This window comes from Oryzias latipes, chromosome 22, assembly GCF_002234675.1.
Source record: "Oryzias latipes chromosome 22, ASM223467v1".
Taxonomy (NCBI): Eukaryota; Metazoa; Chordata; class Actinopteri; order Beloniformes; family Adrianichthyidae; genus Oryzias; species Oryzias latipes.
This window is the reverse complement of record NC_019880.2, coordinates 13,839,496-13,856,695: the sequence shown is the minus strand read 5'-3', so window position 1 is coordinate 13,856,695 and position 17,200 is coordinate 13,839,496. Positions and strand designations below refer to the sequence as shown.

Sequence of the window (17,200 nt, the reverse complement as noted above, 5' to 3'; positions counted from 1 at the left end):
TCACTGACATGTGGAAATCACTAAAAGCAACTGCATGATTTTTCAGTCATTATGTATCACAAAAATGGGTTTTCGGGTGAAAGTCATTATTGAAACATAGAACGATGAAACAAAATTTTTAATGTGTTGCTTAAGGGGCAATTTATTAAGATGCAGCCTTTTGACTGTTGAAGTCAGAAACAATTTGCTGATTATTATGCTTTAAAAGAATGAAATGAAGTTAGCATTAAATACTTAATTACTGAAGTTATCAACGACCGCAAAATAAGTTTAATAAATAATGAGCTTTATCTCAACATGTGTAAAATTACAGGATCAATCGCCCAAGGCGGGCCAAAAGAAACTTGCTTGCCTGTGAATTGTATGAGATGGTGCTGATGCAGAAGCTCTGTGGGAACGTGGGAAACAGAGTTGATTTTCCGGTTCTTTGAGAGAAAACACTCCAGAGAAAAATGGCAGGAAACCTCCAGGGCCTTTTGATTCATGCTAAGAAAGTGAGTCAGAGTACCTGAGAGCTTGAAGTCCTCATGTCATGGCCACCCTGAAAGTTAAAAGGCAGAGAGAAAATGATTCCACTCATTAGAAGCCTAATTTCATTACATGTGGGATCTGGGAGTTGGTTTGCTAAAACACTTAATAACAGTAGAAAGCTAGGTCTGTTTTTCATGGGTTTTATTTTTTACTGTGAACAGAAAACTTAAAATTCCGGGTTTAGCAGCATTAATGTTTGGGTGCAAAAATACTTTTGGATATAGTTTAATATATTTACAAAGACTCAGGTGTTCTCTATAAAATCAACTATTTTAATAAAGGTTTAATTACTGTTTCTAGATTTAAGAATAAAATGTCTGATCCTGGTTACTCAAAGTTTGTGGTTGCTCCCTTAAAAAGAAACAGAACAAATCAATAATTCTGTGGTGAAGGATAATCTAATACATACATTTTATTTGTACTAAAGTGTGGATATTACTCAATGTTACACAGCTCTTTGCACCTGTGCATGCTCATGCAAAGCCATCTGCAGCAGAAACTAAAGTTGTGATTTCTTTGCCGAGTTCAACTCAGATGTTTTCTGAAATTCCTGCACAGTAGACCAGGAAACACACCCTTTACCTCCCATTAAAACCATTGTCTGTTTGGATATGCGTCAGTAATATATAATGTCATGTATCTAAACTATAAAGCTAGAAAAAAAACATGGAATAAACCACGTTCATGAAGTATGCATTAAGAAATCAAACAAGGAAAAGGTTTGTGGTTAAAGATCCACTTCGATGAAAATGGTGTTTTGGATGTTTACAACATGTTCTTGTGACATTTTTCTCATCATGGAAGTCATATTTACAGAAAATTTATCTTAAAATCAATTTCTGGATATTTCTTTATTTAAACTGTTGTGAATCAGGAGCAGCAGGGGAAAAAAAGCAGTTGGAAAAAGATTTTAGCAGTAACGTAGAAAGCTACTGAGCAAGCCACAAGCTCTCTGCTCTGCTGTGTTCAAATACATCCACTTGCAGACGTCTTTGTTTTCCTCACCTGAGCTTGGATCTGGCCTTGAAACTGTTTGGCTGGATAGCATCAGCATTGCTCGCCATTTTTGTTACACTGTTAATGTTAGGTTGGGGTTGTGAGGGGCTGTAAGTTAGCAGAAGAGCATGTTAACAGATGGATGATGGGAAGGGAGTGGACTTACTCTGCACCAACAGTCCCTCCCACAACCTAGAGGTGAATTTCTAATAAATTACTAGAAAATGGCATCGTTTTTTGCCTAAAAATGGCATGATTATAATTGAAAGACTGCTGGGAATGCTTTTAAAATCGATCAAAAGATGATCAGAGTGGGACTTTGAATAAAATGAAATTCTTACAACACTTATATTTAAATGTTACTATTGTAAATAATAAGAATATAGAAATAGTTAAAAGCCATAGAGGTTGTTTTTACTAAACCAACAGCGAATCATTGCTGTTTTGCAGTTTTCCTCTTTCTAATAAAGAAAAAATTACAAGCTAGCTCTTTAACAGTAAGCCTAAAATTCACAAAATACTTCACTTCATTAAATATTATTTAATTAGTCAGATTATTTTTTAACAACACATTATTAAAAACACAAACATAGCAATACTCGTAGGTCAAAAGATAAGCTAGCAGACAGACAAACATAATTAAACATCAGCATTTGGAGTGTGCAGGTGATTAAGCATCAGGCTGGAATCAGGCCTGACTAAAGGCCTGACATACAGTCAGAAAAACATATTCTTTCTTTCAAAAAGTGTCAAAGTCAAGTGTCATTTGAATGAAAAGAAACACCATTAAATTCAATCACTAATTATGATAAATGAAACAAAGCATAGTGTTTATCGTCACACAATGAGTAATGAGTCTCAACCACATTGTTTCTCTCCAGCAAAATGAAACCAGATGAGCATCCGATCAGAAAAAAAGACCCATGTTGAGTCTTTTGATCAGAGTGTTTAGACAGTTGTTTGCTTTGTGATGATAAAACTAATTTCAACATCGGTGGGGGGTTTTCTGATTGATGGAGGGCTGGAAGTAAGACATATGTTTTACTGCTAAGTCATTAGACCTCAGTTGTGGCACATTAATGGATGATCTTCCTCTTGTGGTGAAGTGGCCTTTGTGACCGCACGGCACTCATGTTCACAGACGACAGGCGTGAGGCGACCCTCAGCAGATGAAACAGAACATCCCCTGCACTAGTTCTGGGGCTCTAAAGTGGATACTATCCATTAGAGGTCCTATCACTTTCTACTTAACACACTTCTAGGTTGACCTTTAGCCCTTTGCTGACCAAACCAGGGTCAAGGGTCAGGGTTCAAACTGGGTACACATTAACATGCAGGTGGAGGGTCTCAAAACACATTATCCTTAGAGATCTGCTTTTGACCTCCTCGGGGGGACATAGCCAACATTTCCAGTTTGGCATGTTATCAACTTTCTTTACAACCACCACAATTGTACCAAAACTATTGTCTAAAACGTTTTTGTAAGACATTTTAAAGACCCACTCTGATGAGAATCACATTTTTTTTGGTGTTTTTAACATGTTCTTGAGGCATCTTTCTCATAATGGAGGACGTTTATGAAGAACATAACGATTAACACAGCATTTCAGAGTATTTCGTTAAGCTAATCGTTGTGAATCAGGAGCAGACACAAACATGGTGTTTGAAAAAGATCGCAGTTGTGACAGAAGCTACTACGGCAAGCTCCTTGCTCCGCCTCATTCTGATGCATCCGGTTGCAGACGACTAGATCCATGCACATTTTGTTTTTTACTAGTCCGAGCCAGTATTTGTCTCAAATCTGTGCGGCTGGATGATTTTAATTTTTTGTTTGCCATTTTTGTTGCACCGGTAATGTCAGGTTTGGGTTGTGAGGGGCCGTAGGCTAGCGGGGGAACATGTAAACAAGGGAAATGGCAGGCTTACTTTACTCCAACAGCCTAACCCACAACTCAGAGGCAAATTTCTAATGAACTACTGTTAGAAACTGTCATAGAAAAAGACAAGTTTTTTTTTACTTTGGCTTAAAAATGGTATAATAAGAAATAACAGATCACTGGGAAGACTTTAAAGTTAGACTTTTTGATGTGCTTTCTTTTGCCAAGAATCTTTAAATATTAAAAATATTAATCTACCAACTTTTCTTTAACATGTTCAACTATAGCATCAGATGACAAGGCAGTGAGAGCCAAGGCTTTGACATGACAGCAGCAGTTTTGGAAAGGAAAAAGTTTAATCAAACAGATATCTTGTAAAGACCACAGTGACAATATGAAGCAGAAGAAGTGGACGAGGTGGCAGAAAGTCCATGACATTAGATGAGTCATCTGATATATTTGTGGGGAACAGTTTGTGCCAGCTTGCACCGCATGTGGTACAAGCGAACATCTGACTTAGTGATTTTTATATGTCTTGCAAGCACATAGGAATATGTTGTTCAGTGCTAATTTAACCGACTCTTTCTCCTGGATATATCATACTATTTTACCGCTAAATATGTATGTTTTAAAAGTATATTTCTTCCTCGTTCATAACTTCTGTTGCCGTCTTCCTGTATGGGTCTTTAGGTGCAGTGCTGCAGAGCACATCCTTCATCTATTTACTGCTTTCACAAGCCACACCTTTGACCTACTTTTGGGCTGATTTCGAGGAACTGTGTCACAGAACCACTGGGCTCAAAATGTGGGCTTGTTTTTTTTTCATTGCTTTTTTTTCCTTCCTTCACTCTAATATGTGGCATGTGTGCAGGCGGCTCCAGCACAGGGTAAATACCAGATAGAAGGGAGAAAAAAAACATCCCTATATGGACCCTCACTTCCCAGCTAACCCTCACTTCACTCACTGTTCCTCCATAACTGTGTTCTTGGAAGTCCTCTTGCTCTTCATTAAAAGCCACTACCGTGAAAAGCGTTGCTTTATGTTTCATAAAACATATTAAGGTACAAAATATTTTGCTGAATAAAAGTAAAAAAGGAGCACATATCCAAGAAGTTTATGCATACAAGTATTTTAAAATTAGATATGGTTTATTTCTATTGCTGCAACCAGTAATAACAAAAAAGTTGATCTGTGAAAACAAGACTTTTTGTGTTTGATCTAAAGCTTAGAGGAATGCTTAAACAGGACATTTAAAAAATAGATCCTCGGAAAGATTTTTTTGGGTTTTATGACACCTGGCATAAAAGAAAAATGCATTCACATCCAACAAAAAAGTATAAAAAACTTTCAGACTTTAAGTTCACACATACACAATAGAGTTATGAAAATAATCTGTACATTTTAGCACCTCTGTGAGGAAAAATCAGCATTTCAGCTCTGCAAGAGTCAACATTCTTTGGGCATGAAATGTGTGAACATAGGCAAGTTCAAAATTCAAAATTGCCCTATAAAAAGTGCTTTTTCTTTTACTGTTTTAAACAACTTTCATTAGAATAACAAGTTTCAAAAGGAATATAATTCTTAGTGTGAACTTTAAAGCAATGCAAGCTCCTGTTTTTCTCATTCTGTAAGACAAGAACTAGATTTGCGACTGATGTTTTGTCCCTTTTTGAAACTGGATCAGCTCTTTGAGCATCAAATTTATTGAAACATTAGCAGCAGGAATTTCTTTCCCTTTTCACTCTATAAAAATGAATGATGGTTGTTTTTAACAGCTCCCAGTAGTGTGGATCTAGAGGGCTTGATGTCCACAATCACGGAAAATATTCATTACAGCAGCTTCTATAGAGAAAAGGTGCTCATCCTCCACATCAGGACAGTAAAGCCTCATGAATTCCACCAGCCGCTGCAAATATTCAGTGTTGTGGCCGGTGTTGCCCCTGCAAATGGAAATCTGGGCTGCAATCTCCTTGTCCGAGGCCGGGCCGAGGTAAATGGGGTTGTCAGAGGTGGCGATATAGACGAGAGCCAGCAGTGTGTCCTGATTGTTCTCTTTGGGGATGAACTCCACCATTTCAGTTGTGTAGCCCCCAAACACCACCTCTCTGATGTTCAGATACTGAAGCGTTTCTTCAATCTGTGACTCGCTTACTTCATAGGCAACACCCCACGTGCAAGCCTGTGAGAGGGGAGGGGGGGGAGAGGGGGGGGGGGAATCATTCTGCTGAGTTGCAAAAAAAAAAGTGATTTCCACAGTGGCACATGTTAGAAACAAATGTGTTCTTTAAATGAATTCATCTCCGTGCTTAGGTTTTTAAATGCAGGTTGCTAATATGAATACAACATTTCTCTATTGTCCTTTTGGGTGAATTAGAGGCTTTAACCTGGTTGTTCATGATCAGGCAGCACAAACTAAAGGGGAAAACACACTTGACTTACCTCATCATCGGCAACAAGTGTGACAACTCTGCCAGGCTGATTTAAAAAAAAAACATAAGAAAAAATTTATAAAAATTGAGAAAAAAACTCAAAAACATCAGTAAGTGTGTGGCCAAACGTTACCTTGTCTTTGTCCCCTCGATGAAAATCATCTCCATGCCAGAAGCGCCTCTTGTATCCTTTAATGTGACCAACTTTGCTCTTCCTGAACCTAAACCCCGGTTTCCAGACTAATGATCCATATCCAAAAATCCACAAGCTTCCCTTCTCCTGTTTACTGTCCCGTGTTTTCATAGCGCTCATCAGTCTGAATTAAAGAAATCAGAGTCGCTGCTTCTGCTCTCCTATTTTCGCTTTCTATTTATCATCTGTCTCGTAATTGCTGAAACCATCATTCTTGCTACAGGTTACTGATGTTTTTTGATCTATTTTTACACTGATGACATCTGCAGGAACTTGTACATACTGTCCGATTCGCCTGCGCTGATGTATGCAAACACGTGTGTTCGTGTTATCGAGGAAGCGACCAATGAAATCACAGAGAAGGCGGGCCTAAGGGTGGAATGAGCCAATCAAAATCACCTAGAGGTGACATTTCACTAACAGTTTATTATAGGCCTTTAAAACAATAAACTTCACTTCTAAATATGTATTTAATACGTCTTCAGCTGGAACCATAAAAACAAAAATTGATAGCTTATTTATTGTGTTTTGTATCAAGTTAAAAAATAAAACCTACTAGTTACTTCCTCACTGGTTTGATTTTAATTAGAAGCAGCAGTTGTATTCCACAGCTCCAAGTGAAAGTCAAGGTAATCAGATTACCTATAAATAGCTGGGGCTGTTATATCCTGCTTTCTTAAGCTCATTAAGTGTCTGTGTTCTGCCTTGATCTGTCCATCAACATTGTGCCCATGCAGGCTATGACTTTGCATATTTGTCCTCTGTTTAACGATTTATCCCCTGATCTGATGGGTAGAAAACACTTTGCTTTTTTTTATCTTCCTACAAATCCCCCCAAAGTGGTTATGAAAGAAAATATTCTGTGTTGTTGTTTTGAAGGATGATCAGCGATGACTGTATGCTTCAAGGAGGACCTAACCTGGATCAATAACACTATTGCTTTAGATAAGAAAGCCCTGAAGAGATGTCATTTCCTGAGAATCATCAGAAAATAGCACATGAACTGCAGGTGCTCTTCCACAGGGAGCATGATGCTGCTGAGTTCGCTTTAGGCTGCACAGTGGCAAGCAGAGGAGGCACCTGAGAAGGTCATCCAAACACAGTCATGGGCTTTTAAAAAAACAAAAAAGTCTTATAAAAGCTCTGAAAATTCTTCTAATACTCACTCTTTACACTGTGTGTCTAACGACAGTTGAAATGTAAAAAAAAAACAATAGTAAAACTTCTTATTATGCAGCAAGATATCTCTCTAAAATCCACTTTATACTAAAGTACATTTTATTTTTCGTCATTGCTGTCATTACTGCTGCCCTGTTTGTTTAATATTATTTCAGGATATTTAGAGGGAGCATGTTTTATAGCAAATCTGCCAATATATAGTTTACGCCATTAATTTTTTTTCGATATTGGGGATCAAAAAATAGCATCCAATTTTAATTTGGGATTGTACACCTAATATATAAATAACAGTTAAGATGTATATTTTATTCAAGCATATTTATTGCTTTAGCATTCGAATTTGAGACATCACTTTAATATTACTGAAGTGCCTAAAGGAAATTGGTTACTTATATGTGTATGTCCTTAAATGCACCGCTTTACTGACACATTACTACACTGACATTACATGTTGGACACTGAATCAGGGCTGCACGGTTGCATAGTGGTTAGCACTCTCGCCTTATGGCAAAATGTTTACATCTGAGTGGAGTTTGCATCTTCTCTTCGTGCAAGTGTGGGTTTTCTCCATGCACTCTGGCTTCCTCCCACAGTCCAGAAAAAAATGCCTCATAGGTATATTGGTGATTTTCAATTGTTAAGCACGAGTATGCGATTGTGTGGCCCTGTGACACACTCACACCATGTCCAGGGTTTACCCCGCTTTTAAGCAGCCTTTAGGAAGATCGGCGCAGAATCAATCGAAATCAACTTGGCCAAAATGTTTCTGCATGAAGGAACTTAACACAAACACAAACTGAGCGCCTGTAGAAAGCTGCGACTTTTGACCAGATGTGCATTCAACCATCACAGACCAACAACAAAAAACAAAAAAAAACAAGCAGTGTAACAGATTTGTATTCTGTGAGTCTTTATATAGCAAATAATAATAATAATAATAATAATAATAAACTACAACACCAAAAAACATTGAAAAAATAAAGTCACCTTTTCGGTGGCATCAACTTAAAAACAGATGTACAAGTCATACTTCTAATCTCCACATATAAATATACAGTATATACAAAATAATCTTATACAACATTAAAAGAGAAAACAGTGCTTCATATAATTAAATAACTAATGAAATACTAATTGAACAAAATAAACCTATTGGTTAAGCCATTTCCATTGAAGGCATCCTTGGTATAAGAGTCACTTCATGTGTGTATTTGTCTTTGTTTGAGGGAGATCTTGCATAAAATAGACAATGCCCTGCCTGGCATTTTAGCATATTGCATTTTTCTATTCAATCATTTATTGTTCCCCCAAGTTGCTGTGCAAAGGAATCAAGGTAAGGCGGGGTGCTTTTATTTTTTTCTTCCTAAAATCATTTATATATATATAAGGCTTTGTGATTTAGTCTGCATACATTCGTCATAACTGAATGTTCTTCAAAGTCTCTTGAAAATGAACCGTTTTCAGTAGTTTTTGACTGATTGAGAGCAAACCATTGCTCAGAACACGCGCTAAAGACCAATAAAAAGGAATGGAAAAGGCAGGCTTCCTCCACAGCTGCTCGCATTGAGTGCAGATGACCGGCTCACACAGAGCAGGCGCCTCGTGCCTGCATGTAGGCATGAGTCTTGTTGTCCTTGGATTAACGTGGAAGGAGCAGAGACGATGAATCCGTGAGCCATTAGGCGCTCTTGTTTTTGTCTTTTCAGTCTGTACATTCTTACAGTTTTGTAGCTTTCATGTCTTTACAGTCAAAGAGCATACAAGCTCCTTCCAGTTGTAAAGGGTTCAAGAGCAGCAGCTTGCATTTAAATAAATCCCAGTCTTTTCTCACTTGTAAACAGACCACAGGGAATCCAATTTTGCGATGAAAATACGTTTGCACTTTTATACCTGGAAGAGAAAGATCAGTCACTATCACAGAAAGATTTCAAACTCATTTTCGTTTAAGTTTAAGTGAAGAGAGCCCGTACCTCAGTTGCAATGACGCATTCATGTTTCTCCTCTGCTATTACAAAGACAGACTGGTAGACTGAATCTCTGGAGGAGCATATTGTTGATAGTCGACACTCTGGCCTTTCGCTGTGGAGTAAAAACACATTATGTCCATTACAAAGTAGAAAAACAAATGCACCCTGAGACAGTATCAAAGTCCAGTCTCGTTTAACCCCTTCCTGTGCTCTTACCTGTACATTCTACTCAACTGGTTTTTGTCTTCCAATATCTTTTCACAGTTTTCATCTTTGTCCAAAAGGGACACTTCTTCCTTGTATCCCGAGGAGGATTTATAGTCCAGGTGATAGTGGTTGATGTATTTATGATTGCATTTTTCCACGGGGCAGTCCACCTCCAGGTCCACCTTCTTGTTAGTGTTCTTTAGATCGATGGTAGAGATGAGGTTGTCCTTCTGAAAGTCCGCCTTGGACAGGTTGTTCATTGTCTCTGAGTCCTGTTCCTCGGCGTTCCTCTGCTTCTTTCTGTGGCGCAGAACCACCACTGCCACGCAGAAAAGCAAAAGAAATGCCACCAAGCCGATACCGAAGCTGATGGCAGCCAAGTTCAACTTTTCACTGTACTCTAAGCCAGTGTTGGAGCTGGGAGTGTTGGCTGAGGAAGGGTTGCTTGCCTCACAATGGGGACCAGTGAAATGGGCTGGGCAGAGGCATGTGGCCTTGCCCTTAGGTCCGATTGTGCAGGTGCCTCCATTGAGGCAAGGCTGAGAGGCACAGCGGTTCAAAGGCCTGTCGCAGTGCCGGCCCACGTAGCCTGGAGGGCAAGAGCAGGAGTAGTCGTTAATCCGGTCCATGCAGGTGGAGCCGTTTGCACATGGGTTGCTGGCGCACTCGTCGATGTTGATCTCACAGCGCATCCCTGTGAAGCCCAACCGACAGCTGCACATTCTGATGTTACCTTGGACCACGCAGTGCCCACCTGTGAAAAAAACGGGCCGATTTAATTCTGGCGCACAAAGAGTGAAGAAATGCTGTTGATGGAACTGTTGTTTTACCATTAGTACATTGCAGTGAGGTGCACTTGTCCACTTTCTTCTCACAGTTGAGTCCAGTGTATCCAGCTGGACACTCACATAGGTATTTCTGCCCATTGCCCCTCTCTCTGCACTTGCCTCCATGGAAGCACGGTTTGTCTGTGCATGTCAGCATCCTGTGCTCACATTGTGGCCCTTCAAACCCATTTGCGCACACACACCTATAGCCGTTCTCAGATTCCTGTGGGGGAAAAGGATAAAAAAAAAAAGTTTATCACAAAGTTCTGTGTCAGATGTTTTTTATCATATCCTGTTCATGACTGCCCTAACGAACCCCATTCTCCTTAGCCTGACGTCTATTTACAGTGCACAGTCTGTGAACTGGGTCATGTTCTGACTTGACAATCAATAGCATCCTCCTGGAGTAGCAGATAGACTGAGGCGAAAACAAAAACAGGAAAGCCTGTGTTGTGGGAAAGGAGAGAAAGAGATTTCCGGACTCACCAGGCAGCGGCCTCCGTTGTAACAAGGCTTGCTGTCACACTCATGGACCTCTAGCTCACAGTCAACACCAGTAAAGCCCGGTAGGCAGGCGCAGGTGTAGCTGCCCTGGCCCGTGTTCATACACGTGGCCCCATTGACACAGGGTTTGTGATGGGTGCAGTAGTTTAGATCTGTAAACAACAATCAAAGGAAATTTGTTGATTTCAGTTTTGGCTAAAATGTGATTTCCTTTTAAAAAAAAAAAAACAATAAAAAGGAAAGAACCAGCTGCTCACCTTCATCACAATAGATACCCCCCCAGCCTTCTTTGCAGGTGCACTGCCACGGTTCTTTGCAGGTACCATGTTTACAGGCCGGATGGAGTTGACACACATCACAAAAGAGACCCTGCCAGCCGTCTCTGCAACTGTTCACACATAAAACATGACAGTTGGCTCACACTTTCTCAAAAAAACAAAAGTGGCAGAACCACAAACACAAGAATCCACTGCTGGACCACTTACACACCTGAGCCACGTCTTTTTGAACAAAAAGCAGCTTTTATCCACTATTAATTCTTTAAACTTAAAGTCTGTAAATGCACAAGACAAGTGGATACTCACTCGCACTCTCCTGGTAATTTGCAGGTTCCATTACTTTCATTGCAGCCTTCCAGACAGATTGCTAAAAAAAAAAGAATAAATAAATAATTAAAGCAAATTCTACAATAAAATAATGAAGCCATAAATTGAAAAGGTTTTTAACTGTTTTTCCTACAATCTTCAAAGCTGCAGCCTAACTTTTATAGCTTGAATGCACACTTCTGTCGTGTCTGACATTGATTATACACTCATAAACGTGTGGTTTTAAAGCGCAGCAGATGTTTGTTCTCAGAAAAGCAGGACAGCTGCCCCCATTGTTATCGGTGAACGGTTCGAGGCCCGCTTGCAGCTGCTGCCCTGTGCCGCCTGAACAAAAGAGCCCGCGGGTTAGTGGCGCGTGGCGCCCGATAATGCCGCGATTAACCTCGGCGCGTGCTGCCGAGCGACCACCGCCAGGATTAAACGCACGCGCCTCGACAGAAAGTGTAAGTCTTCAAATTACACCCTACTCCCGTGCTGTTGTGTTAGCTACCCCCTTGTATACATTCGACAACATTCAACAGGTAGGCGTATAACCCTACTTCAAGCCAAATTAAACATTTGTAAAAAATCAAAAACATGTCAACTCCCCCATATTCTCTGCTAATGGTTTATCCCTCTGTTACAAATATCCTCGACCACTTTATGCAGTTTTTTAATTTAGGGGCCACCTTTTCTTTACCCCCCCCCCCCCTCTCTCTTTCTGCCCCCCTAACATATTGCAACCACAAACACTCCACATCTCCACTCTTGCTTACGTTCTTGGCAGTATTCTCCCTTCCATCCCGTCAGACAGGCTATTTGCCCGTCCGGCTTGCAGGTGTAGTGGCCAAAACGGTCGTCTCTTGGAGCACATATTTTGGAACAAGTGTCCCCGTAGTAATTTTCATTGCAGATGATCCGGTATGAGTACCTTAGCTCCGTCTGCGTCCCGCACTGCACGTCCTCGGCCCACTCAGGCCCTATTCCCAACTTTTTCTGGACGGCAAAAGAACTAATCAAGAATTCTGATTTGGTGTTATCTGTGGGGGGAAATGGTAAAATATATATATATAATTCAGTACACAACATAAAAAAAACGTTTTGTGCAAATTTTTCATGTTAATTAATAAAAAGGCCCCTCATGATTAAAATAGTATGTAAAACGAGTCAAATTCAGGAAAGGCTACACGTTTTCCCATGCCTGCCAAAAATAAAACAAAGGAAGTTCGATTGTGTTCGAGACTCGTGTGACTCATGAACCCATAACCATTACACCATTGACGCTTAAAAGACTAAATGCATTCACCAGCAGCATCACACCACTGTAGCGTTCAAACATGTGCCTTATGAAAGAAAGGGCGAGGGAAGACTACGTCTCCCTCTAGCGGTGGACGGGTGTTTGGCATCCCCTCACCTTCAGGCTGCTCCGCTGCAGGAGAATGCCAGGCTTCAACAACTAACGAGAAATCACCCTAAAGACAGAGATTAGGAGGTTAGGGTCACAAAAAAGAATAAATAGATACATGAAAATTAATAAATATTTACTAAAAATGTTTCAGAAATGTATAAGACAAAATTCACAACACTCAACAGCATAAATTGTTGGCAATTAATGCTATCAACTTTGAAACCTTTTTTTTTCAAACAAGACACGTCGCTAAAAAAAAACTCAAATAAAAAAATACTTGTTTAAAAGTTGAAGTATGCGCTAAAAGCTGAACTAATGCCAATTATGATTAAAAACCGTAACATTGTTTGCTTTCCATTAAAAAAATCAATCTACTGAGAGCATATATACACATATGTATAAACTAGCATTTTGTTGATTAAAACTCGATTTGGTGCCGAGTAATTGATTGCTTTGGTGCGTTCGTGAAAGCGCGAGGCGTCAAGTGTGTGCACGGAGCTGGCGCAGGTGCTCTTACCGGCCAGGTGAAGTTGAGCGGCATACGCAGCCGGGCTTCCTGCGGGATGCTGAACGTGTCTGTTCCCAGAACAGATGTGGTGGCCTTGCCAAATATACACTTCCCAGGGGACACTACTTTCTGGTAGTTCTTCAAACAAACCTTGAAATAAGTTCTGCAGCCGGCCATGCTGCATCTACGGCCATTCGCCAGCAAACCTTTCGTATTCTGAAAATGATGGAGATCTATCTCGAACACACTTGATCCCAAAACCTAAAAGCAAATTTAAAGTAAGTACAGGATATAGATACATATGTATTTATCATTTTAATTCAGATGTGTTTTTGAAATACCTGAGTAAATAATGGCATAACTATTACGAGGGTAGAGGTGAACCAATTGGCCATCCTTTAGCTTTATGTGCGTATCCAAAAAAAAGTCAGTTCGTCCTCTTACAAAACGCTCCTAATCCAAACGTAAAAAACATAAAAACGCAGTGATGCTTAAACACAACAATTCAAAATAAATATAATCCTTTTTTTCCCCAAAAGAAAAAAAAAAAGCCTGATGGGCAAAATCCAGTTCCACAATCCGTATCCAGAAGAAAAAGTTGGAAAAAGCCGAGTTATCCAGTGGCAAGAGGTTAAACAAATAGCTGTAACGTCAATATCCACAAGTGAGTCATTCTTCGGTCTTTATGTTGCCCATCCATCGTGCCGGTCAGCTGTTGAATCGGTTTGCTCTGCGGCTGCGGGGTTTGTATTGTCAGCTGCGATGCGCGCACGTACTGGAGCATCAGCGCATGGTGACTCGGAGTAAAGGATGCCTGACGTCCCTCCCATTTTTATATAGCAGCGTGTGGTCTGGGTGCAGACGGTGCCTGGGTAACACCGCCCACTCTCCTCTCCACCTTCTTTTTTGCTTTTACTATATAGGATTTGAAGGGAGATTGTCTGATGATCCACCTGTTTCAGAAAATATCTGTTTTTTTCATGACAAGTGATGCAATCCAAGAGCCTTGTGAATACAAAAATATAGATTTCAATTTCTTATCTATATTCAAAACATGTTAGTTGACAAATAACCCCACAGAAATATTTTCAAAGGGTATTATTGATGCATTTGACTTGTTTTAGTTTCTTTCAGAAACCAGATAAATGGTGCCGTTTGTGTTAACAGCCTGACACGGTAAAGTTGGTCATAAATCAACAGAGAGCTCAATTTTGGAGAAATGACAAGAATGGAAAGCCTTGCTTCTTTGAAACTCCTGCGTGTTTGTTTTGTGGGTAAATAGGATGAAGATACACCTCAAACATATACTTCATTTGTGTCACTACAATGAAAAGATGTGGCATTGAGTGAAACGTGCAACGACAGAGCAGGTGTGTTATTTATTTATGTTTTACTGCAAAATCACATGGAAAGCACACAAATTTTACAACAGTTCTGCGCAAGAAGCAGAAATAGTGCATGAAAGCTGAGAAAATACACTCACATGAAAACTCACGCTGGGCACAGGCATTGTTTGCTTTATCATCCCTGCAGCAGGGAAACCAGTCTGCTAGAATTTACATGAGAGAACAGGACTTGGGAACGGTTCCCTAACCACAAAGGTGTGTGCGGCTCTCCTGCCGAGATGACTTGATAACCCCCCCACCCCCCACCCCTCCACCTTCTGACTTATAGGTTTGAGGTCGGGCTTCGAAGCAGAGACAATGGAGCATTGAGCGTGGAGCAGCGTGAGTAAGACGCCCGGACATCTCATACCTCGGTTGTGCTGAAGCATTCAGAGTTCCCACCATTGACTGATTCACACGGATCCTGTGCAGCATCAAAGTTTTGCACAGTGCAGGGGTCTAATCAAGTGTTTGTGTTCTGGTTTGCATCTAGAGTTGACCCAAATTTATTTTATTTTTTTTTCTTATCTCCAGAGCATCTGCCACACACTCCAGAGCCCCATCAATCTCTTTGTGCAGGAAAAGACGTGTAGAATAATGGCGCTCCTGCTTCATACACGTCAAAACATCCATACACCTTAATATTTAATGGAGTGTGGTTAAGGTTTCCCTTCTGTAGCTCGAGTTTCAGTTTCCTTGTGAAGCAAATGAACTGTGCTAAACAAGCAGTGGTGCTTAGGTTGGCTGCTTCTTAGTGCAGCGTGAACAAAAAAATTGGCTTGGATCTGATGGGGAGAAGCGTCTTTTTGGTGCTTACATATCGATAGATTTTATCACTCTTAGTATATTGTTTTTCAAGTAAATAGATACAACTCAGAGCTAAATTAAAGGGAAATTTCAGCCCCAAGCTGTATAGATTATTTACTTTTGGCCAGGGCAAACAATAAAATAGCCGGCTCTTTTTCTGCTTGTGTTGCTCTAGAATAAACACAGCCTTGGAAACAGACGTCGGCCCACCGCAGTTCCATCTGCAGCCTTGTATGGAACGTCATTTTTCTTTGTGACAGTGTTTTGTAAAGCTGACTTCTGATTGTTGAATGTCTTTCGAGCTGGCATCGAACCCTAAAAATAACATTTGATTTGGAAATGAGGATGGGGGGATGAAAGTGCTTTTTGGACTGGATTAGCCAAGTTGCTATTTATGAGAGACCGCGCTCGAGTTGTTTGGTTATTCAGAAGACTGATGTTTGTTCCCAGGCAGGCTCGGTTGTAAGTTATACGGTCAAAAAATATGTTTGAAATCCTCTCAGTCAAAATAATAATCAATTCAGTGTGCTTGGAGAGCAGCTTTTCATCTTGAAGTGAGCAAATTCCTTTTTCATTTCGATGCTAGAAGTCTGACATAACTGTTGGGACTTATTATTTCCAAAACATGCAAAAAAATGATGTTTGCCTTATAAATATCACAGGGTTAAATTAAGCCGTCCTCTTGTAAATGCCAATGTATTTCATATTTACTGTAAATGGGACTGTTGATTAACGGTAAACGTTTTGACACAAGTGAGACAAAACCCAACACGTGAACAAAAAACCTCAAGTGCTTTGTGATTTTCTTTCTGTTTTTCTGTCGCACAGCATTTCCTTGACCTTTTCTTCCTCTCGGTCTAACCTCCATCTTCACCTCCTCCTCGCCGTTCAACAAGAATTAACAATCTGGGCAAGTGCAGGATAGGAAATTAGCCAACGCGCTGACAGATGGCCCCTTTTAGTTCAGAAATCTGCTCCGTTTAATGCACAGCAGTTTAACACTTCTTTACAGCACATTTGATCTCTATGCCCCAATCTGTTCGGCCAATCAATGGGGCTTTTGATGTGCACTGCCAATGGATCTGAGGCATCTGAGTGTGTCGGCCGAGGAGGAGAAATCCCCTGCTGTCTCAATTAGAATAACAGGGGTGGCTTTCCTTGTGTCACTATGACATGCTGTCGTGTCGTGACCTGATGCTCTCACATGCAGAAACTGGCTTCTTGTACTGTATTTATCTCAATTGAAAAACGGCAGACTTTAGGCGGTAAATGTGGTGGTGTTGAAAACAAAAATGACTTTTGTGGGGTTTTTTGAGTACGGTGCCTGTAAAAAGCCTGTAAAAAAACAGTAAGAGGGGTGGACTGAGCTGCCGTTTCGTTGAGGGTTTTACTCCTAAAGGGTTGACATTCATTGTACTCATGGGCAAGGCACCAATTCCCATATAACCCCCAAACCTCCCCAAAAAAACTGTAAATCTCCTTTAACCCCTTCATACCGGATGTTGCTAATTTGCAACGTAGCGTAAAATCCAAGACTACACTTAACTTAACATCACCTTGAACACAAAAATGTTTAAATATTCTTTATATAATTGGAAATTAAGCCAAGCATGAAGGGGTTGACCCCCCTCTAAGCCGTCAGGGTGTTAAATGATAATTATTGCATTCAATTCATTCATCTTCTTCCGTTTTGGGGTCACGGGGCTGCTGGAGCCTATCCTGGCCACTTGTGGGTGAAGGCGGGGGACACCCGGGACAGGTTGCCAGTCTGTCACAGGGCCACGGGCACACACCCAT

The 17,200-nt window shown here is 40.4% G+C and overlaps 2 protein-coding genes across 2 annotated transcripts; both read right to left on the bottom strand.

Annotated features, from left to right (window-relative positions):
* Positions 1 to 3,741: 3,741 nt before the first annotated feature.
* LOC101169827 (glutathione-specific gamma-glutamylcyclotransferase 1) lies at positions 3,742 to 6,323 on the bottom strand. The gene is made up of 3 exons (XM_004082590.4): positions 5,968 to 6,323; positions 5,845 to 5,880; positions 3,742 to 5,584 (listed from the first exon to the last, which is right to left on the bottom strand). The coding sequence occupies exons 1-3, from the start codon at positions 6,145 to 6,147 to the stop codon at positions 5,198 to 5,200; spliced, it is 603 nt and encodes a 200-aa protein (XP_004082638.2). The 5' UTR covers positions 6,148 to 6,323; the 3' UTR covers positions 3,742 to 5,197.
* Positions 6,324 to 8,092: 1,769 nt separating this feature from the next.
* Positions 8,093 to 14,059, bottom strand: LOC101169577 (delta-like protein 4). Its single transcript, XM_023951870.1, has 11 exons — positions 13,553 to 14,059; positions 13,221 to 13,472; positions 12,710 to 12,767; positions 12,072 to 12,335; positions 11,296 to 11,356; positions 10,969 to 11,099; positions 10,694 to 10,863; positions 10,211 to 10,430; positions 9,390 to 10,134; positions 9,177 to 9,285; positions 8,093 to 9,096 (listed from the first exon to the last, which is right to left on the bottom strand). The coding sequence occupies exons 1-11, from the start codon at positions 13,604 to 13,606 to the stop codon at positions 9,091 to 9,093; spliced, it is 2,070 nt and encodes a 689-aa protein (XP_023807638.1). The 5' UTR covers positions 13,607 to 14,059; the 3' UTR covers positions 8,093 to 9,090.
* Between the last annotated feature and the right edge of the window lie 3,141 nt (positions 14,060 to 17,200).

Excerpts from the sequence above, each read along its gene's own strand:
- LOC101169827 (XM_004082590.4), bottom strand. The coding sequence starts at position 6,147 with ATGAGCGCTATGAAAACACGGGACAGTAAACAGGAGAAGGGAAGCTTG. Across the intron at positions 5,881-5,967 it reads ATCGAGGGGACAAAGACAAG|CCTGGCAGAGTTGTCACACT; the intron begins GTAACGTTTGGC and ends TTTTTAAATCAG. Across the intron at positions 5,585-5,844 it reads CACTTGTTGCCGATGATGAG|GCTTGCACGTGGGGTGTTGC; the intron begins GTAAGTCAAGTG and ends CCCCTCTCACAG.
- LOC101169577 (XM_023951870.1), bottom strand. The coding sequence starts at position 13,606 with ATGGCCAATTGGTTCACCTCTACCCTCGTAATAGTTATGCCATTATTT. Across the intron at positions 12,768-13,220 it reads CGCTCAACTTCACCTGGCCG|GGTGATTTCTCGTTAGTTGT; the intron begins GTAAGAGCACCT and ends CTCTGTCTTTAG. Across the intron at positions 10,431-10,693 it reads ACAACGGAGGCCGCTGCCTG|GAATCTGAGAACGGCTATAG; the intron begins GTGAGTCCGGAA and ends TTTCCCCCACAG.